The sequence below is a fragment of the Cynara cardunculus genome (assembly GCF_001531365.2).
Source record: "Cynara cardunculus var. scolymus isolate 2C chromosome LG 10, CcrdV1, whole genome shotgun sequence".
Taxonomy (NCBI): domain Eukaryota; kingdom Viridiplantae; phylum Streptophyta; class Magnoliopsida; order Asterales; family Asteraceae; genus Cynara; species Cynara cardunculus.
Genome location: NC_037537.1, coordinates 24,451,980 through 24,474,866, shown reverse-complemented (window position 1 = coordinate 24,474,866; position 22,887 = coordinate 24,451,980). Strand labels below are relative to the sequence as shown.

General features: G+C 33.8%; 1 protein-coding gene across 1 annotated transcript; it reads left to right on the top strand.

Annotated features, from left to right (window-relative positions):
* The first annotated feature begins 5,897 nt into the window (after nucleotides 1-5,897).
* LOC112519226 (RNA-binding KH domain-containing protein RCF3-like) lies at nucleotides 5,898-17,176 on the top strand. The gene is made up of 8 exons (XM_025127233.1): nucleotides 5,898-6,033; nucleotides 10,604-11,237; nucleotides 12,947-13,417; nucleotides 13,970-14,215; nucleotides 14,322-14,525; nucleotides 14,946-15,142; nucleotides 15,246-15,327; nucleotides 15,646-17,176. Exons 2-8 carry the CDS (start codon nucleotides 10,617-10,619, stop codon nucleotides 15,991-15,993), a joined length of 2,169 nt encoding a protein of 722 aa, XP_024983001.1. The 5' UTR covers nucleotides 5,898-6,033; nucleotides 10,604-10,616; the 3' UTR covers nucleotides 15,994-17,176.
* Nucleotides 17,177-22,887: the final 5,711 nt, after the last annotated feature.

The following is a 22,887-nucleotide window of genomic DNA, read 5'->3' as shown; positions in this document are numbered from 1 at the left end:
AGTAACTTCCCCTATTTCCTTTTGGGAGTCATGGCCTCAACCACACCTCCACCAAGTGTGATTGCAACGCACTTTCCAGCGGCGTTTGTGGACTTTTAACCTTGCGGGTATATTCGCATTTGGTATATGTGATTATGTCACTCCTTGAATAACATTAAAAGTATCAGCTATCGAGTCTGATTCATTTGAAGATTTAGTATTTGTTTCACTTCACTTTCACATTATGAAGTGCGGGAATCAAAATAAGACAAAGTAGGAACATTCCATGACAATTCCTATCGTTCCCTTGGAAAATCTTTTTTCCTATCTCCCCCTAACGACGGAAAGACTGTCTCATCAAAGTGACAATCCACAAATCTTGCAGTAAATAGATCACCAGTCAAGGGTTCTAAATAACGGATAGTTGTTGGGGATTCATATCCAACATATATACTTAATCGTCTTTGAGGTCCCATTTTAGTGCGTTGTGGGGACGTAATTGGCACGTATAATGTACAACCAAATATGCGTAAATGTGAAATATCATACGCATATCCAGTTATCAACTGGTACGCAGAAAATGGTTGACTAGCAGTGGGTCTAAAACGAATAAATACTATTGCATGTAATATTGCATAGTCTCATGCAGAAGTCGGTAAATTGGTGCGCATAACCAATGCCTTGGCTAGTGGCTATTATTTGTATCATTTTGATAGTAGCTTATGCAAGACCATTTTGTATATGCACATGGGGTATGAGTTGCTCAACATCGATCCCAATAGACATGCAATAATCATCGAATACTTACGATGTAAATTATCTAGCATTATCAAGTTGTATAGACTTGATAGGATAATCAGAGCGGTGAGCCCTCAAACGTATAATTTATACTAGAGGTTTTGCGAATGCATTCGTGTGGACAATAGTGCGACATGCATCCATCGTGTCGATGTGTCAACCAAAACCATAGAATAATCTAATAGCCCGCATTCTGGATGTTTATGCCCATAAATATCATCTTGTATTTATTGTAAGAATGAAATATTTTGTATTATCCTTAGCTTTTAAGATGGTCTCATTCTTGTCTTAGCTAAGGATCAAGGTTTACAAAAGTTGTAAGTATTCGAGATAACATATTATGATGGTATGTTACTTCTTGTGCTATAGAAGTCAACAGTTGCAATTTTGTTAATTGTCTCATTTTGTATTTCACTCGAAAGAAAATGTGTCGATGTGTATTTTGCAAGACATGGATCATTATAGTTAATATGATATAGTTAATTTTCAACTTGTTTTCTTAGATTAATATGATATAGTTAATTTTCAACTTGTTTTCTTTTTTGATATGAGCGATTATTAGTACATTTTTTTATTGTCCATTATCTTATGGGCAGTAGTTGCATCTTTGCTCCGAGGATTGGAATATTCTTTCTGACTCTTGCCATGACCCTGATTCTTTCTACGGTCTCGTCCATATGGTGTATAAATGTCACGTGTAAAAGATTGTCTTTAACTCGCTATCCTTCTGAGTTGTTTTCACCTTTAACACTTTCATCATTGACCTTGGGAATTTTCTTGGTCCCAACATGTCTAGCGTTGTTATTCGAATGAACCATGTTATATCTCTCAACCACTTGCAGTAGATTGACGAGTTTGTCTAAAAGTTATACTCCAGTTTATATTAATTCGTTAATATTTACCGACTTATGAAAGATGAAAATAATGTTATACATCATGCCATCTTGTGAGTTGTTTGTCACAAAGATTAAGACGCTTTTTGTGACAACATTTCTTTGTTGAAAATTAGTTACCTTTTTGTAGTTGATTAAATGAGTTTCATTCCACTGTATAATTAGTTTGGAAAGTACATCTCCATGAATATTCTCGATTCTCGCTTTCAGGACATCCCACAATCTTGGGAGATTATAGTTAATGATATTACCTATGAAGGTTGTGACTGATGCACAATCTCAAAAATCTCAAGGAATTTACTTGTATCTTAACAATTGATTTTTAGGGTCAATAGATTTTTGATGGTTTTAGGTATATTATTGTACCTTTTCGACAAAAATAATCTTTTCATTGGATATTCATCTATGTACTCAAGTTCTTTTGAGTTTACGACATCGAATCTCAGATGAACTGTTGCAACCATTTACATAAATAAAGGATAATATATGGAATTTTTTCGTTCATAAGAAGAAAAATTATGACGCACGTGAAATTTCATTATCATAACAATATTGGATTTTTGTATGTTTACCGTTTTATTGATAATACTTCATCAATATTCCAGTTTGATAGATAAATCACTCAATCTATTGGATTTCCAGGTAGCTGAGGAACCACATGGATTACTTAAATCCCTACAAACCTGGGCTATTTACATCCATTTGACAAAATCCTTTCAATATCTTGTGATTAATCATTTATAAAATACATAGATAATATGAATGACTTTGACATGAGACCAAGAGATGAGATCGAATGCGGATAATTTAATAACATCATGACATTTTTGGAGCTTTTGACACGAGGTCAAAAGAAATATGAGTTTGACATATGAAGCCAACTACAATATAATAATGGTGTTTTGAGATATTTTACTATGAGGCCAAATAACTGTTGGTTTTGACATAAAGTCAAATTTAAACTGTTAGTTTCTTAATTGTAATTTGAGAGCTTTTGACAAAAAAAACCCAAATGTATGGGGTTGGAAGTCCACCATTATCAAAACTTTGGTTCAAAACATATATTAACAGAACAGTAAATAGCAGTGAGTCCATCATTATCAAAGCTTATATCATAATTAATTAAAATATAATAGGGTTTCAAAATGTAATCAAATGAACAAATTTAGATTGATATATGACAATAGCAATTAAATATTTTATTACATATAATTTGCTATAAAAATAATAAATGCCACATAATTTCCTTTTATATTCTAAATACATAAACACATGCATTATTCATTATGAATACATATAAATAACATGACTAGAAAACAATAGTTGATATCTATAATCTATACTATATTATAAAGCATTTGACAAAAATTCTTAAAAACCACTTTTTATGCGTAAAGTACTGTTTATTAATGCATATTACTTAAAACTCAATATTACAAGCAGATTATGCGTAAGTACAACTTACTAAAGCTCGATATTTGAATTCGTGTAACTAAATGCAGATAAACATAATCAAATACAAGATAAACATATCATTTTTAATATAAAAAATTTAAAATATAATTAGGATAATCATTGAGTTATAACAGAATACTTAATTATTATCTTTATAAAATGTTATATTATTAAACCAAAAATAAATTATTTCGTTATTAAACTTAAATTAAATTATAAWWAAAAWAATAAATTAAAGAAATTACATAAAAAATCAGAACTTTTAAATAGTTCATTTAATATTAATATTAACATTGATATCTTTTTTTTTTAAATTTATATTTTATTAAAAAAATATAATCATTATTGCTTTATTAAAAACACATAAAATCGTATTATAACATCGATCGAAACAAATAATAAAATGATGTATCTCGTTGCATTACACGAGTACTCTTATAGTAAATAATTATATATTTAAAGTAAATCTTATCTGCAAGAATGTAGAAAACAATTCTAAAAATTAAACCCATAGTATTCATTTGAATATGGTTATTGCAAAAAAAAAAAAAAACGATTTCTTTTTCATAACAAAGTATGGCCACACAATCAAATAACTAATAAGTAAATACTTTAAATGAAAACGATAACATATTAGGGTTATGATAAAACGTATTGAATGCAACAATTTACCGAGTAAAAGCGATGGGAAGGATGGAGAGTCTTACCCGGTAAGTGAAGATTACGACTTACCCAGGTAAGCGCTTACCCGGTAAATTGTTGCATTCAATACGTTTTGATGTACAAAAATCTTACTCATCAAAATAAATTATAGTGTTGACTCCTATAGATAAGGACTTATCGGGTAAGTATTTGGGTAAACAACCCCTAAGTCTTGATAGTTAAAATGTAAAAGAACAAAAAACATACATGGTTTAATTGATGGGAGATTTGAGAATATTCATAGATTATACGCGCTGATAACGTTTTATAGTATAAATGAAATAAAACAACAATAAAATAGAGAGAAATAATCTGTAATTCTCATTAATCAGTAAGCTTCTAGGGGGAGTTTTATATAAAAAGCCAACTTTTTTTAAACATGTCCCTTCCAACTAAAAAGATGCTCCTTATATATGTGAAAAAACTATCTCAAACAAAAACTTTTATAATTTATACAAACATATTAATTCATACATACAACGTTATCCATATAAAACTTAATAAAAAATCAATCAAACAGCCCCTGAATCTAATGCGTTGATACCAAACCTCAAAGTAAATAAAAATCAAAAGAACAATAGGAAATTGTAAAATTCATAATGCGTAATCTATGTTCATAATCTATGTTACTTTCAATATGTAAGAGGAAAACTCATTATCAAAATGACAAAAACCCCTTAGCCTTAGTCTAGTAGGTCAGTAACACACACAACCGCATGACCCAATTTTATAATAATCAGTTAGAAATTTAGATTTTTTTTTGCAAAAAGATTTAAAGATTCATAAATCATAATATAACTTATACAACAACTCGGTAAGTTCAATCAACAGTATAAATTTTTTATTTCTTGAATCTAATTTTATGACTATTAATCGGCTGGAAAGAGAACTCCATGATTGTTAAATCGAAATAGTCGAACTTTGAAGAACAATAAAAACTAGATTGAGTTGTTGGAATGATTGCGTTAACCTGTTCACGATGTGCATTCAGTATTCATCAATACTACCCCTTGGGCCTGTTTTTATAGTTAAAGCTCAGTTTTCCAATTCTCAAATTATTACACCCAAAACTAGTAATAGATGACAACTTGATATCCCTTTAGGCTTTGATCCCCTGTGCGACCGCATGGGCTGCACATGGCCAAGGCCGACCCTGAATAACATTAATCGATAACTTAGAGTACAAAATCGATACTTATAGATATATTAAAAGTTGATTACTGACAACTCCAACCATCCCTATACAAAACCCGCCTTCAATAACACCAATGTAAGGAAACTTTTTTCCTATTAATCGAGAACTTATAATTTTTTTTCTATTTCATGTACATTTTGACTGATGACCAATTGACTTTGTTAATTTTTTTTGATTAACCTGGATATCCAATCCGTTAAGCGAGCCGACTAATCCCAGGGAGATCATCTGCTTTGCAGATAGCCCGGAGTCACCGCATTTGAACCTCTGTGACCACAAGGGGATTTTTATTCCTCCTTGGATTTGAACCTTGGATCTCCTGGTACTTTTGACCTTTGGAGCCAAGCTCAAACAATCAGGCACCACCCTTGTGGTTTAGACTTTGTAATTACTAATAAGATGGATGTCAAATTGTCAAGGAATATTATAATTCTTGATTATTTAGGGGCCGTTTACTCAAATTCTTATCCGGTAAGCGCTTACCAATAGGAATCAACACTACAATTTATTTAAATGCGTACAATTTTGGTATATCAAAGCATATCGAATGCAACAATTTACTAGGTAAACGCTTATTTGGGTAAGAGTCGTCATCCTCACTTACCGGGTAAGACTCTCCATCATTCTTATCACTCTTACATAGTAAGATTCTTGACTATTCTCATGTTCATTCAATGATGAAATTTATGCGTCAAACACTTACCAAGTAAGTGTTTAATAACATCAATATTAATAACATTTCGTTTAATTTCTAGTAAATTTTGGTTCAGACGGTGTTTGTTTTTTTTTTCTTTCTGAAAAACCTCTTAAAGTTTTCAGACTTTTTTTTATAAGAGGTTAAAAAAACATCTTACGGTCCTCTTGTTTCCCTAAAAGAAAAAATGGAACCCTAATTGCTCTCTTCCCCCGACGCCAATAAATCTAAATCGCTTCTGTATTCTCGTCCTCAATCGCTAATCGCTCTCAATCGCTCCATAGATCTCGTGTGCGCCACTGTTCTTCGCACTACAGGTATATTCAATTTTTTAAATTTTCTGCATCTTCTGCTTTCGACTTCGTGTGCGCCGCTGTTTTGATGATTGATTCGGTCTACTTCTGCATTTGATTTCTTTCAATTGTTTTGGTTTGCGTTTGCATTCGACCGTTTTGCTTCGATTTCAATTGCTTCTGCATTCGATTTCATCTGTGTCCCAAACCAGTCATTTGCATCTACTTCAATCCATGAGTATATTGTTTATGTTTGAATCTTTCTCAAGCTTCTTTATAACTATTAGTTTTTAAACTTGAAAAGATCACAGCTTAAAGCAATGAACGTTTGATTTATTTGTCTTCCATTTTTGTTTGAAGCATGGATGTTTGATTGAATTTGTCTTCCAGTTCTGTTTCATCCATGAATGTTTTTGTTGGGTAACTCATGGGGATTGCTTTTCGTTTGTATTCTATATTTGTTTAAAGCCATGAATGCATGATTGATAACTTTCATTTTCGTTTGAAGCCATGAATGTTTTTGTTGCGGGCTTGCGGCAAAATAAATACAAATAGACTATTGATTTTAGTTGCAATGAGACTTTGTTCATATCTTCTATTGTGTTGGAATCAATTGATGCATTTTAATAGAATTTTAATGAGTTCAAGATGGACGATGATACCTTTTGGTTAAAATGAATTGCTAGTTTTATAAATTCAGCATCATAATACTCTGAGGGGTAAAAAAAGGCAATTACACACATTCAAACATTTATCAATTTACAAAAAAGAAAAAGTCTTAGTAATTTCGCTTTCAGACTTCAACACCATCTTTTATCACTCAGAAGTGAAATAAGACTTTATACTGCAGAACCTCTTAAAAAGAAACAATCAAATCCTGCGAGAGGCTTTAGGATTGAAAGATTATGAGAGGTGGGTGATGATAGTCTTTCTTTAGCAAAAGGTTACAAAATGGGAATAGTAATGAAATAATAAGAAACCAGACGTAATCTGAAGATTTTATTAGTCAGAAAAATGTTATATTTTAGAGAGATTGTAACATGAGGAATTTAATACAAAAATAGTTGGAAATATAGGAATCTAATATTTAGATATATGGGAGATTCGCTAGTAGGGAGGAACTAATTCATAGAGTATTTCATTAAGAAACCTCGCATTGATCTAGTTCCTAATAATTTATTTTTTAGCAAATTTGGTTTACATGGTGTTTGTTTTTTTGTAAAAAACCTCTTACTCACCATGTATGTCTGACCGAATAAAAGGTTAGAGTCGTCAAACTGTTTTTTTACAAGAGGGTAAAACATCTTACCGTTCTCTTATTGGACAAGAGGGAAACCTATCCTCTTATTAAGCCTCTTAGAGTTGTTTCCCTAAGAGAAAAATGGAACACTAATTGCTCTCCTCCCAGGCTCCAACATATATTTATCGCTCACGTATCCTCGTCCTTGTCCTCAATTGTTAATCGCTCTCAATCGCTCCTCTATACTCAATCGCTCGTGTTCACCACTGTTCTTAGCACTATAGGTATATGTTTGATTTTGTAAATTTTCTGCATTTAACTTCGTATGCGCTGCTAATCCGATGATTGTTTTGGTGTGCTTTTGCATTCGATTTTGAATCGATTGTTTTAGTATGATTCTGCGTTCGATTTCATTTGATTGTTTTGGCCTTCTTCTGCATTCGATTTCATCTGCTTCCAAACCAGCCACTTATATCAACTTCAATCCATGAGTATATTGTTTATGTTTGAATATTTTTCAAGATTCTTTTTGGCTATTAGTTTTTAACCTTAAAAAGTCACAACTTAAGCAATGACGCTTTATTTATTTGTCTTCCATTTTTCTTTGAAGCAATGGATGTTTGATTTATTTGCCTTCCATTTTTGTTTGATGCCATGGATGTTTGATTGATTTATCTTCCAGTTTTGTTTCAAGCCATGATATTTTTGTTGGATAACTCATGGGGATTGTTTTTCATTTGTCTTCCCTTTTTGTTTGAAGCCATGTATATTTGATTTATAACTTCAGTTTTCATTTGAAGCCATGAATGTTTTTGTTGTGGCAAAATTAATACAAAACAAAGATTGATTTTAGTTGTTACGTGACTTTGTTCATATATTCTATTGTGTTTGGATCAGTTGATGTATTTTTATTGGATTTTAATGTGTTAAAAATGGATGATGGTCATTTTGGTTAAAATGAATGGTTGGTTTTATAAATTCAATACCATTATGTAAAAAACATTTACACATTCATACATTTATACGTTTATAAAATCAAATAATCTTATCGATTTCATTTTCAGATTTCAACATCTACCTCTTAACGATCAGAATTGAAATAAGATTCGGAGTTCAGAACCTTTTAAAAAAACATACAACACTTATTCTTGTAGCTTAATTTTTGCAATCCCCAGTCATAGTCTTACTTTTGTTATGATGATTGAATCCTGCGAGGGGGACACCACCATTGCTAATTTTTCTTGACCTATACTTTCGTGTCACCGTTTGTCACTCTGGAGTTGTCATTTGTTATCATGTACGTGGATTCTTCTTGAGTTACGCTTCCATATCCATCCTTCCCTATCTTGAATTTCTTTCCTTGTGGGTCTATTGGTATCTGCATCCCCATTAATTTGTATTCATGACCTGTCAATGAGATTGTCTTTACGCCCTTCCCTTTTTAATGCATTTGTCACTCACTATATTATTAGTTGGCTTCAATTTCTGTCCCTCTTTTGTCTCAATCCCCCTGCATGCAATTCTTGTTCTTTCCATCTCTCCTTCCCTCTCTCTCCCCTTCCCTTCTTTCCTCCCTCTCTCCTTTATTGGAAGTACTTTTTTCAAACCAAAACCAAACATAATATAACAGAATAAACCTCATCTATCAAAAGCCTCTGGCTATGCACTATTAATGTTCATTCTATCCAAACCTCCATGAATTACACCCCCCCGTGTCATGATAGTCAAGCTCACATGAATAATTTTTAGTGTACATAATCAAGTATTCTCTCATAAGTTTATGACACGATAAAAACAATTTTTGAGTGTTCTCCTTTGCAAAATCCAACAAGCACTACCTTGTATTTGCTTGAAATTCTACTTAAGAGAAGACATATTAGGTGAAATATGGTTTTGAATGTGAGCCGTAGTTTGTACTCACTCTTAATCGTACGAGTATATGTCATTTAAAAAACTTGCTGAGAACTATTCTTTGAAAGTTCATGAGGGTGTTCCCTTGTCTTCATTTGAAACTTTGAATACTAGAGGGCCTCTTGTTATTGAGTTGAAGGCATAGAGGTTATATTTGAGCAGTTTATGATGGACATGGCGGCTTTAGACATTTCCAAGGAGTGTACATGAGTTTTGATAAGAGTCTTGAAGACACAGGACTAGGGTGGCTGACTGTGGCTCGGGATTTGTAGCATGAACGGGAGGAGGGGAGTTTGGAGAAGACAGAGGGTGAGGCAGGGAGAGGTGTAGCTAATCTTAATTTTTCCTACCTTTCTTGTGTACAGTGGAATCTACTTGCGTGACTTGTTTGCTGTACACTAGTCTTAACTCTTCTTCGTGTACCAGTAGTTGTAAGTACTGTGCGTTGTGTTTTCTTGTTTGTTTAACCTATCTTCTTCACGCCTGTCCCAGGTGCATTTTCTTTTTATTGTACTTTTTGCTTCCTTGCACACGTTCTCGCAAATCTTGCCTGCTTGTTTCTTTTATGTTTTTTTGCTTTACAAGCTGGCGTCTTCACGGAAACAACTTTCCACCTCTTGAGAGGCAGTCTCTATATATATCATACCTGGCAGACCCTATCTCTGTACAGGATTTACTGGGTTTATTTTGGTTCTTTAGGGTGTGATTGATATGCGGGACAGGGTAGAACAAAAACTTCTTGTGCGACAATATTAGGACAGGTTAGAAACTGAGTGGGATAAAATGCAATTTTTTTCCCCACAGAAATAGGTGGAATAAAAATTAGGTAGATGTGACAAGATTAAACCCCTAAAACCATCCACAATTCTTTTACCCGCCTATCTCACTCTCGCCCATCCAGACTTGTCCCTTCCTGTCTTCATACCAAACGCACCCTGACAAGACAAATATATGTATCTGATCAGTCAAGTGTAACACAATAGCAGCAGAGCTTTCATTGCAATCTAGTGGAAAGCTAAATAGGACACCCTCAGTAAATGTGATAGTAAGGTTGAGAAACTCATGATCTGAATAAGATGAGTTCAGAACTTCAGGCACTCCAATTAATTCCTCTACACTCCGGTTAAAGTTACATTCAGTTATAGCAAGTCACTTTGCAGAATCATAATATTTTTGGTTTAAACGTTGCTCTTTTAATAAGAATGAGGGGAGGGGAGGGGAGGATTTTGATGGGACTTTGGGGAAAATAGATTGTTTACAGCTTTTAGAGTGGACATTTGTATATTGTAGCTGTGATCTGTTCTATATTATGAAATTTCATTTCAAGCAAGCCAGTCTTAGGATCTGGTTTGTGCGCCTAGTAGCGGACTTACCATATTATCTTATAAGAAATTGATGTTAGTTACTTAAAGTTTTTGTTTGAATTTTGTGATTCATTTGTAGACTTTGTGGCTATATGGAAGGGAATAGGCGGCCCTCCTTCAAGAAACGCCCAAACCCCCATTTTAAGAAGGGCGGTAATAAAAGAGGGAAGTTTAGTGAACCATCTTCAGAAAGCTCTCATGCTTCAGAGACTGTCTACCGAATACTATGTCAGTCTAAAAAAATTGGTAGTGTAATTGGAAAAGGTGGTGGGATAGTCAAAGCCTTGCGAGAGGAGACCCAAGCTAAGATTACAGTTGCTGATTCAGTTCCTGGTTCAGAGGAAAGAGTAATAATGGTATATAGTCCTTCTACAAAGAAGGCAGTAAAAAATAATACCAGTGATGATCATGATAATGAAGACATGGGTGCTGAGAAAAATGTTACTGAGCTGCATTGTGCAGCCCAAGATGCTCTTTTAAAAGTTCATGATAAGATTGTTGAGGAAGACATAGTGGGTGGAACTGAGGATGGTGACGGTAATGAAATTGTGGTAATTGCACGTCTGCTTGTTCCAAACAATACAGTTGGGTGCCTTTTGGGAAAAAAAGGAGATGTCATTCAGAGATTACGGAGTGAGACTGGTGCAAGCATACGTGTTCTGCCTGCAGATCAACTTCCGGCATGTGCTATGAGCACTGATGAGTTGGTGCAGGTAATGCTCTAACTTCTCTGGCCAATAATGTATTTGTATTTTTGCCTAGACACATGACGAGTATATTTGGTTTACACTCTATATACTGGTGTTTAGCAATCAACATATAGAAATTTTTATGGTGCATTATCAGCATGGATCTCATGGTACTTATGTACATACAGCATATTACAATTGCATGCTTAGCTTTTATGTCTTGTAGTGTTGGTTAGAAAGGCTCTTTCTTGGTAACTCTATTTGTAAACGTTAATAGTTACCTTTCGGCTTGCTCAAATAGATATACTTTGTATGCTTCTGTTACGTGATAGTATAGCAGTGTAATTATGTTTGTTTACTTAATGGTGTCCTTTGGCTGTTTCAGTTTCAGTCTCACATTTCTAATCATTATTGTTTGATGCAATTGTGCTTCTGCCATTTAATTTTTTTTATATTTTTTACGGTTGTGAAAACTACTGATGGCTTGAGCTATGATTTATAATTATAAGAATCAGGTAAAGTTTTGTTCAAATTGCTAAATGTACTATGGCCTAGAGAACTTAATCAATTGGACACAACAGATTAGAGTTATATGTGTATATATATATATTTCCTTTGTGAATTCTGTTCAAGTTGTCTTTTGGGTACAACCTGAGAATGCAAAAATTCCAGACTTGACTCATAGTGTACTGGTCTACGATTCACATTGGAGGAAGGTTGTGTCATCGTATGCATAAATTTTTTGAAGTGATTTGTGTAGTAAGTTACCATTTCAACTATATGATATGAACTTATCAAGGACTGAGCAGCACAAATTACGTTCAGTTCACAGCGTAAAGAATCATATGTTTTATTAAGCTCTGTCCCAATCATATTATGAGTTCTTTTCAAAAATATTTGTTCAATTTGACGATTTGTGCTTTTCCAACTGTGAGTAGGGATGTGTATATATAGCTCTGTGTGTGTGTAGTTGCATGTATGTGTCTCTGTTGGCATATGTACATATATATGACTTCTGAAGTCATGGTATGTACATATGTATCTGATTGGGTTAGATTCAGATTGTTACATGATTATATAGAATCAACTGATAAGGGACCATTGTTTGTTTTGCAATTATCATGATGTCAATTCAAATCTACAGCTACTCTGCATGTGTGCTAAATTGACTAGTGGCTAAAGGTTTTGGTATTCTTTCTGTTCCATTTTCATTGTCACAAATACTCCTCACAAGATTGAACAGTAGACAAATTTGTTAATTAAAATAGTTGCAAAAAGCAAAACAGTGCATCTGTTTTGTTTTTTCTTAAGCTTCATGGATTTCCCCCACTATGCTTCCAGTATCTTTATGTGACTTGGCATGACTCAGTAGAAGGATTATTGAGTTGAATGAAGTGAATTGTTTTACTTCACTGGATTACTTCTCTCAAAAATCATCTAGAAAATGTCTTGCTTTTCTGAAGCATGATTTCCTTGTCTACAAGAGGTATGTATCTTGGCCTGAATATAATAGTTGTTGTACTATAAAGAAGGAAAAACTCTGTCTTGGTAGAAGAGATGATGAAATAAATTGTTCTTGCCCAAGAAAATATGACACTGCCATCAGATTATCAGAATAAGATTTCATCCATGGCATAGCCTTTGATGAACCATCAAATAACACATAAATCAGGAGAAATCTGTTCTATCATGTTTGTAGTGTATGGATCTATCTCACTTGTAGTATTTTGCAGATATCAGCCAAACCATCTGTTGTAAGACAAGCTCTCTATGAAGTGTCTACATTGTTGCATCAGAATCCACGCAAGGACAAACCTCCATCAAGTTTCATAATGCCTGTTGGGGGCCAAGGATATCGTCCTGGTCCCCCCATGGAAAATATGCCGCCTCCAAATTTAATGCGGCCCGAGCGTCGCTCAAATGCCCGTGGTGCACCACCGATTCCATGGATGGGGGGATATGGTAATGAGCCCTCCAGATTCGGTCGTGATAGTTTTGATGGTGATCGTGCTGCTGCACACGGTGAGGAGATCCCAGCCGAGTTTTCGATGAAAATTCTTTGCTCTGCAGCTAAAATTGGAGGGGTGATTGGCAAGGGGGGCTGCAATGTAAGGCAATTGCAACAAGAGACTGGGACCAACATACATGTGGATGATCCATCTGTAGAGTCGGATGAGCGAGTGATTCGTGTATCTGCCATTGAGGTCAGTTACCTTTGATCTCGACTCTAAGGGTGTTTTTGGCACGAGGGACAAGATGGGGGCAGGATAGGACAAAAACTTGTCCCACTGGGACAGGACAACCAAAATAGGTGGAACGAAAAATAGGGTTGTTAAATTACTAAACCCTCCATGTTAAATTAAAACCCTAAACCACAAGGGTGGTGCCTGATTGGTTTGAGCTTGGCTCCAAAGGTCAAAAGTACCTGGAGGTCCCAGGTTCAAATCCAAGGGGGAATACAAATCCCCTTGTGGCCTCGGAGGTTCAAATGAGGTGACTCTGGGCTATCTGCAAAGCAGATGGTCGCCCTGGGATTAGTCGGCTCGCATAGCGTGTTGGATATCCAGGTTAATTAAAAAAAAAATCTAAAACCTTGAACAATTCTTTCACCTGCCTACCTCACTCTTGCCCGTTCAGTCCTATTTGTGTACCAAATGCACCCTAATTATGTTGCATCTACATCTGAGTGAATCATTCTTGTCAATTCAACACTGCAAATGAATCAGCAATTAATCTTTGTGCTGAAATCATTTCAGGCTCTATGGAACCCAAGGTCACGAACAATTGATGCAATACTTTTTCTTCAAGATAAAACAAGTGACCACAACGAGAAAGGGGTTATTACTACGAGACTTCTCATTCCGTCTAGTAAGGTTGGTTGCATCCTTGGACAAGGAGGTCAAGTAATCAATGAGATGAGGAGAAGAACCAAAGCAGACATCCGTGTGTACTCTAAGGAAGAAAAGCCCAAGTGCGCTGGTGAAGATGAAGAGCTTGTGCAGGTGATCTATAAGAACGAATCGAGATACCAATAGCATCATATCATGTACCTTTCTCTTCAATTTTCTCAAATAAGCCAAGTATTATTAACAGTTCTGAACTTTGTAGGTGTCTGGGAGCTACGGTGTCGCTAAAGATGCCTTGGCTGAGATTGCATCAAGATTCAGAGCAAGAGCTCTTCGAGATGCAAAACCTGGGCCAGATACTGCTCCAGGTCCAGGATTTGGGCCGCGAGGAAACTTACCTGGTGAAGGACCATCCCCTTCTGGTGCCATAAGACGTGGTCGCTCAGGAGGCTATGAACCTTTTAAGGTTAGTCTAATATGGACATCAAAGTTCTCTATTTCTAGAAGATTTATTATAGGAAGTGTGGTGTTTTTTTAGACAAGCTTGATTGAAACACAAATGTAAGGAACATCTGCAGCTAAAATTTCTGATAGCTTAACTAATGTCCTAAATTAAGGTGAGTTTCCACGGCTGGACTTTGACCAATTATCGAAGGTTATACTCAATCAGCGGTTTAAATGCTGTATATAACCTTTACTTGCTAAATGTATACTTGTACTTGTTATTGTAGACTCAGGTTCAGCTCCGTCTCGGAACCTTGTGGGGTTAGGAGTACTGTAACAATTATACTCATTTTCCTAAAATATCATCATTTCTTCTTTAATTATTGTGATTCTGGAGAGCTGTTTCATTTATGTTGCTAAATTATTGTCTATATTCTTAAAGGGTGGTGGATGGGAGTATGAACCTAATTATCCAGCTCCTCCAAGGGACTATGACCCTCGTGGCTTTCCTGCTCCTCCGAAAGACCATGAGCAGCGTACCTTTCCAGCTCCTCCGAGGGACTATGAACCTCATGGCTATCCTGCCCCTCCAAGGGAATATGAACCTCATGGTTACCCGGTTCCTCCACGTGCCTCAGGGTAATATAGCAATATACTAGTCATTTGATATTGCTATATATGGAATTCTTTATTACTTTTCTTTTGGTTATGCATTAGTTACAACATTATGTTTTTTTGTCAGATACCCAGGTGCGGTGGACGGGAAAATGCCAAGCGGTGGACAGGTTTCTGGTATGGGACCTGGAGTTCACAACACTAGCGAGGTCAGTTGGTTTTTCCACTTTCTTATTTCTGTGATGAGCAGCAACATAAAAATCTTCTCTATCAAGGTTACCCTGTGAAGTCACTCTTTTTATTGCCAGAAAATGGTGTTATATGATCGCCAAAAAAATGGTTTTTAGTAAAGAATCAAAACTTATTTTATTCGATAGCACATGGGATTATTTGAGGTACACACAAGCTGGCTTGTACACCTCCAATGGTTGCTCAAAATAGAATCAGATAAACATCTATCTGGCATAGTTGAGATTGGTGATAAATTTATGAATTGTTGTGAAACACATATATGTGTATATATATAGGTTCCAGGAACAAGGCAGAGAGTCCAAGATCCATATGCAGCTGCTGTTGTGGAAGCTGTTAGTGAGATGCAGCAGCATTTGAGTGCTGCCGCCGCTGCCGCCGTTGCCTCCCAAGGTGTTGAGGGCTACCAAGGATATATTGGACAAAACCGGCCTCCTGCTCAGGCCGCCTACCATGACAACTACGGTACTCAGCAAGGTCCCTTCTCCGATATCAACTCTTCTACACACACATCATATCACAACACCAACACGACCACCGGCACTAGCACCAACCCTCCCTATGCCCCTCAGCCTCAGCCTCAGCAAGGCCACTACCCAGAAGGTTCATATCAGTACGGGCAGTAGCTTTATTGTACCATGATTCACCACACCTTTTTATGAGACACCCAATGTGATGACTAGTACTGTTGTCTACTCGACTCGACTCGACTCTTTAGAATGTTGACTGACCAGAGATAATTGTTACACATTCTTGAGCCTTTTGTTGCCTACAACTCAAGTGACTTATTTTGCTTGGACAAGTGTTAGGATCTTTATTTTCAGCCTTACTGAATTGGTTTGGACTCCCTTCATGTTGAATTTCCCCCAACAAACCTAGGTTGAATATGACCCACATGCTTGGCTCATGAAAATTTAAAATGTCAGGTTCTGGGTTGGGTTGAGGGCTTTGACCTTGGTCCTATAGGTTTGGTTCCTATGGGCTCGTATGGTCTTGCCTCTTTGGTTTATTTTGGGCTTACGGAAAATGTAAGCAAAACCAATCAAACAATATCATGTCTAAAACATCACAGCTAGCAGCAGGCTAAATAAGTATAAATGACACCGTATAGGTTTTGATATCTTTTGACCGAGTCACGACCCTCCCCCGAGTATGGAAACAAAACGGTGACTAGTTCAGGTAGATGTAAGGTTTTCATACACCAGGCTTTAACAAGAAGTATGCAAACAACCAAATTGAGAGATTTATTCCTTGATCTTCAAAGTAGGGTTAATGACCTCTGTTGGTTTTTCTTCTTTCTGTCAAGAAATTGAATCAACGGGATCGAATGTAAGCTTTCAAATTATAAAAAACCTCTACACCCTACTGGGTTGGGCTGTAAGATTTCCCGGTTTAGGGTGCTTAAGTTCCATCTAGAAAATATGGAGTTGTTTACCAACACAAATTGGATAAGCGCTAACCGAGTAAGTGAGGCTCTTGATCCTTACGAGGACAAAATTCTCGGTCAATGACATTGTGGATTGCGGGTCGGTACCTCTTTACCCAGTAAAAAATAATAGTAAATAGGCTCTAAACGTTTCTTCTACCTCTTGGATTTGGATTTGTTACCGAGAAAAATGGGTTGATACACATCGGGATGTCATAGATTTAATTAAAATCTCATTTAAGGTTATACAAGGAGCCGGCCATATGCCCATGTATGTAGTTTTATTGAAAATGATTTTTTTTTTTGTTTTACTTTTTCTAACGGTTAAAAGGATGTATTCTGTGTGATGTATTATATATGTATGTGTGGTCTGCTTATATTGCATATATATGTATATGTATATGTATATGTATCACGTTCGAATATACGGATCTTTACGTTGTTCTTATGACCATGGTGGTTTCAGGAACCCGTTGAGTACCGTTTAGTAAAAAACAATGTATTTTAAAATTAAAATCACAACGAATCGTCATTAATTTAGGGGTGGGGGATTTTTATAGTGAAGTAGCGTAGCAAGAAGCCCCAAATCCTTGATTTGGCCATCGCGTGTCTGTCTTCCAGTTCCTTGACTCCCAAACCTTGGGTCATTGATTCTGCCCCCGCTTAGGTTAATGCTATCCCTGAGACCTTGCTTCGGGTTTGAAAACAAATCCCCGTCCCTCCCCAGTACCAGTCAAACATGGAATATCTGCCTTGTTAGGATTGGGATTGCTCCAACAGGTAAAATTTCCATCTCGAACTATACTTAGTTGTGTATAACTATTTATATGATATTTTGAAGAACTACCTATGCAACCTCGAATTGTTAAAATTTCTTGAACTGTTGTCCCAAATCATAGGTTGCATCTGTTAAAATTTTTAGTGCTTCAATTTCTTGTATCGCAGTTTAGAGGGAAAAAGCAGTGCAAAAGCCACCAATTTTTAAAAAAATTGAGTGTAGTATGATTGTTGGGCAAATTGTCTTATTCTTCAATCACTCAAATAAAATCAATAACGTGCATTTTGTCAATTAGAACAAGCCCTATATTTATCACTTTTTTGGGGTTATTGATAAATCTAATAAACCCCTCGATACAATTATATAAATTCTCATAACACACACAATCAACAAAGTTAGGTGAACGGGTAATTGTAAATGAAAAACATGAAAATGGCTTGAGAAAACTCTTGTATGCGTTTAATATCATTAAACTGTTTGTAATACTTTTGATAAAAAGTTCAGCAAAAGAGTAATACTTTTGAAACATTTGATATAAAATCAAAATTTTGGAACTCTAACTCTCCGTGTCCCCAAGTCTGTAAATTAATCTAACAAAATATAATTACTCACATATATCAATAAGATATTTATCATGAATATATATTATAATACATTTGATAAAAATTATTAAAAACTGTTTTTATGCATGAAATATTGTTTATTGATGCATATTACTTAAAATTCGAGATTACAAGTAAATTATTCGTAAGTACAACTTTTTAGCGCCTCATCTTTGAATTCGTGTAACTAATTGCTGATAAACATAATTAAATGGATGATTAACATCTCACTATAAATTTAAAAAATGTAAAATATGGTTAGGGTAATTATTGAGTTCTAACAAAATACTTAATTATTATTTTTATAAAAAATTATATTGTTAAACCAAAAAACACAAAGAAAACGAGAAATTTTAAATAGTTAATTTGATATTAATATCGATATTTTTTTATGATATCTTCAATTTATATTTTATTCCAAAATGAAAACATTATCTTTTTCTCAAAACTATATAAAACCACATTATAACATCGACTGAGACAAAGAATATGAAAAAACATTAAAATCAAGATGTATTTTGCTATATTGTCCGTGTACCCTTCTAATATGTGTGTGTTCACTTGTATTCAATAACTCTTCAATATTCATACATCAGTATGATATTCATCATTTTCTAGTAGTTATATTGGTTATGATATTTATCATGAATATCAATTTTTACCATAATTTTCATCATGCATATATATAGTCTTCATCATCAATATACTATAGTTCTAACTCTATATACTCTTACCTTTTTTTTTTTTCTTATTCTTCATTGGGTTCTCGATTGATCTCGATGAGTTCCAGATCTGTATCTATAGGCTTCCTAATCCATCTCGACAAAAAGCTGGAAGTGGTAGCTTATGGTTTTACAAAAACAAACACATAATAAATGAAAATCGATATGTTCTCAATTGGTCTTGATGAAAAAATGGAGTTACGCTATGATTTTACATACACAACCGCATACGAAGTGAATTGATGAGTTCTTGATTAGTCTCGATTGGTCTCAATGGGTTCTCGATTAGTCTCAATTGGTGATGATTGGTCCGATGGGTTCTCGATATATCTTGATGTGTTCTTAATTGGTCTCGATAGGTTCCCGATCCGTCTCGATAAAAGCTGAAAGTGGTAGACTATGATTTTACCGCATAGGAAGTCAATGGATGAGTTCTTGATTTGTCTCGGTTAGTCTTAATTGGTGACGATTGGTCCAATGGGTTCTCGATAAATCTTGATGTGTTCTTAATTGGTCTGGATAGGTTCCCGATCCGTCTCGATAAAAGCTGAAAGTGGTAGACTATGATTTTACACAGAGAAACACATAATAAATCAACCGATAGATTCTCAATGGAAGTGAAGGTGGTAGGTTATGGTTTAACACACATAAACACACACCAAGTCAGTTAATGGATTTTCGACCGGTTCCAATAGGTTCTCGATCGGTCTCGATTAGGGGTGTGTATCAGGCGGGTCGGACGAGTTCGGGTGGGAAAATCAAAATCTGATCGGATTTCGGATATGGAAATCGATCCCCAATTTTTGGATTTTGGATTTCGATTTTCTTCGGGTTTGGGTTGGTCGGGTTTCGGGTTGAGGTCAGTCGGGTTCGAGTTTAGTTATAATGCAATATATATATATATATATATATATATATCCAATCAATTTTGGCGATGAACTCAATCAAGGATTGATAAATCAATAGTATGTTTAGAAATTAGAAAAAAACACGAATGACTAAGATGTTTAAATTTTTTCAAGAGGTAATTAGATAAATAAGTATATTTATAAAGTATTTAAAATATACATGTATATATAATTCGGGTGTTCGGATGGATCGGGTGGTGAAAACTCAAACCCCATTTTTCTCCAAAAAATCGGTTTTTGGATTTTCGAATTTCGGGACATTCGGGTTTTACATAAATACTTTATTTTCAGTTTGGGTTTGGGTTCGGATGTCGGATAATTCGGGTTTTACACACCTCTAGTCTCGATAGGTTCTCGATCGATCTCGATGAGTGTTGGGTTACGATGATGAAGAATGTGATGCCTTACGACGTTGAAAAATGTGATGTCGAGTTACCGACTTATGGTGTCGAGCTATTTTACGTGCCTAAGCATAATACTGAATATTACACATATATATCATTTCAAGTACAAAAGGGTTAAAACGAAAAATCTATATTGAGATAGATATTATATCAAAGAGAATGAATCAATTTGTTTAATAAAATATTAGTAATTTTTAAAATAATTTAATTTATAAATTAAGGGAGTAAAAGTTTTTAATTAAAGAATAAAAGGAAAATTCATATAATTATTTCTTTTTTTTACTCCTAATTACCTTAATAAATAATTTTAATTAAAATTTTATTGAATCAAGTGGAGATAAAAGACCAAGATTTGTCCATTAGTTCACAAATGAAAAATTGATTTTTATTTGATATCTCTCTCTCTGTGTGTATATTATGCAACTATACAATACAATATATATTATATATATCACCTGTTTACCCAATGTTTTAGTGAGGGAGGTATGGATAAATGGTTTTTCGTTATTCACTTACCCATTACCCTAATATAATATATATATATATATATATATATATATATGGGCTGGTTCAAATGTTAACCAAGATTATTGTGGTAACTTTGTTAATCAATATTGGCCATTGATTCTTACAATAAACGGTTGTGATTAATAATGATAAAAAATTAATTTTTTAAATTTACAATTTCAAAGAAAATATGTGAACAAAGAGGAAAAAAAGTATTTAGATAATTTTCTTTTTTATGTAACTCCCATATAATTAATTAGGAGTTACAAAATCAAAAAATCTCATTATTTTTGTTAATGTAAGAACCATATGAAGACATACACACACACATATATATATATATATATATATATATATATATGAACCATTATGTCAAATACGAATAAAAATTGACATATATATGAACTTGGACTGTATAACATTTGTGAATACAATATGAACATAATAAGAATAATTGCTACACGAAAGTAAATAAATAAAAAAACAGGTATGAACACAATATGAACATAATAAGAATAGTTGCTACACGAAATTAAATAAATAAAAAAACATGTATGAACACAATATGAACAACTTGTGAACAATAGTTCCTTCAGTATGAACACATTCAGGAGCAAACCAATGTTGAGATATGCAGCTAGTGTACATATAAACACAATATGAACACTTGTGAACAATAGTTCATTCATTATGAACAATGAGTTTATCCATAATAGCTTGAACAATACCAAAATTTTTACTACCAGGTCTCTTCTACCAATCACAAATTCAAAAACATTATAGATAGAAAAATTAAAATTATGAAAAAACAAGATCAATATTAAATTAACAAAATTTATAAAATTCAATATTAGATGTCTTGATTCATGTCCCTAGTAGAATATATATAAACACACCTGAACGTATATGAACACTAGTTGCAGTCTATGGCAGGKCAAACATCACAAGTAGTTGATGGAGCCGAATGATTATCAGAATTGGATTGCATAACAAATTAAGTTGACAATGAACTATTTCCATTTGATCATATGAATTGGGCTCGTAGTAATAATTAAAGAAAAAACTACCAACACAATATGAACTATAAAAAAACACAAAAATGTCATAATCAACATAATTTCGATTAAAACAAATACAATAACATATTAATCAATTACCAATACAAACGCTTTGATTATTGTCTTCACTTCCGGAACTCGAAGTTCGATTGTTGTTGTAAACCATTATAATCTTCTCATTGTTGTCGAGTTGTTTTCCAATGAGTTTATCCATATTAGCTTGAACGATATCGAAAACTGTACTATCGAGTCTCCTTTAGCAATTACAAATTCAAGAACATTATAGATAAATAAATCAATATTATAGAAAATCAAGATCAATTGTAAATTAACAACAATTATAATATTTTCTTATTTTGTAACTCCCAATTAATGATATGAGAGTTACATATAAACTAAAATTACATATTTACCCTTGTCATTAAATTATAAGATGAATATGAACCTAGATAAAAAATAAATTTTTATTGGTTGAGTTTGGTTAACAAAGTTAACACAAAAATTTTGATTAATATTTGAACCAAACGCTTTCTTTCTCTCTCTCTATATATGTATATATGTATATATATCATAGATAATGTTTTTATGTATGTTATATGTTATTGTGTAATTTAATTTCCTTTTTATATCTTTAAAATAAAGGGTTCATGATATAATTAAATGAGAAATAATACGGGGTTTAAAAAATAAATACAACAAAAAGTATTCTCTCAATTTTTATGTTTTATTTTGGAATATTACATTATATAAAACAAATAATGTATTTATAAATTTATGTTTCATTTATATGTTTAAGTTTTAATAATATTTTCTATATGTTAAAATGACTATTTTTACTATTTATCTATCATCCGTTTTGTTATCTACTATTTCAATAGATAGGTTACTGATATGGAAGAGGGTTCTATGAAATGGATAATTATCCATTTTATTATCTGTTATTTTAAATAAATACGATAATAGAATAATCCTTACCCTACTGTCGTTACTATTTTTTAAACCGTTATTGTACATTAATTGAGTTTATATTAAAGGGTGTTTGGGATTGCTTATTTGAAATAACTTATGTGTTTTTAAAAAAAGTCTTTATCAACTTATTATAAATTAGAATAGTT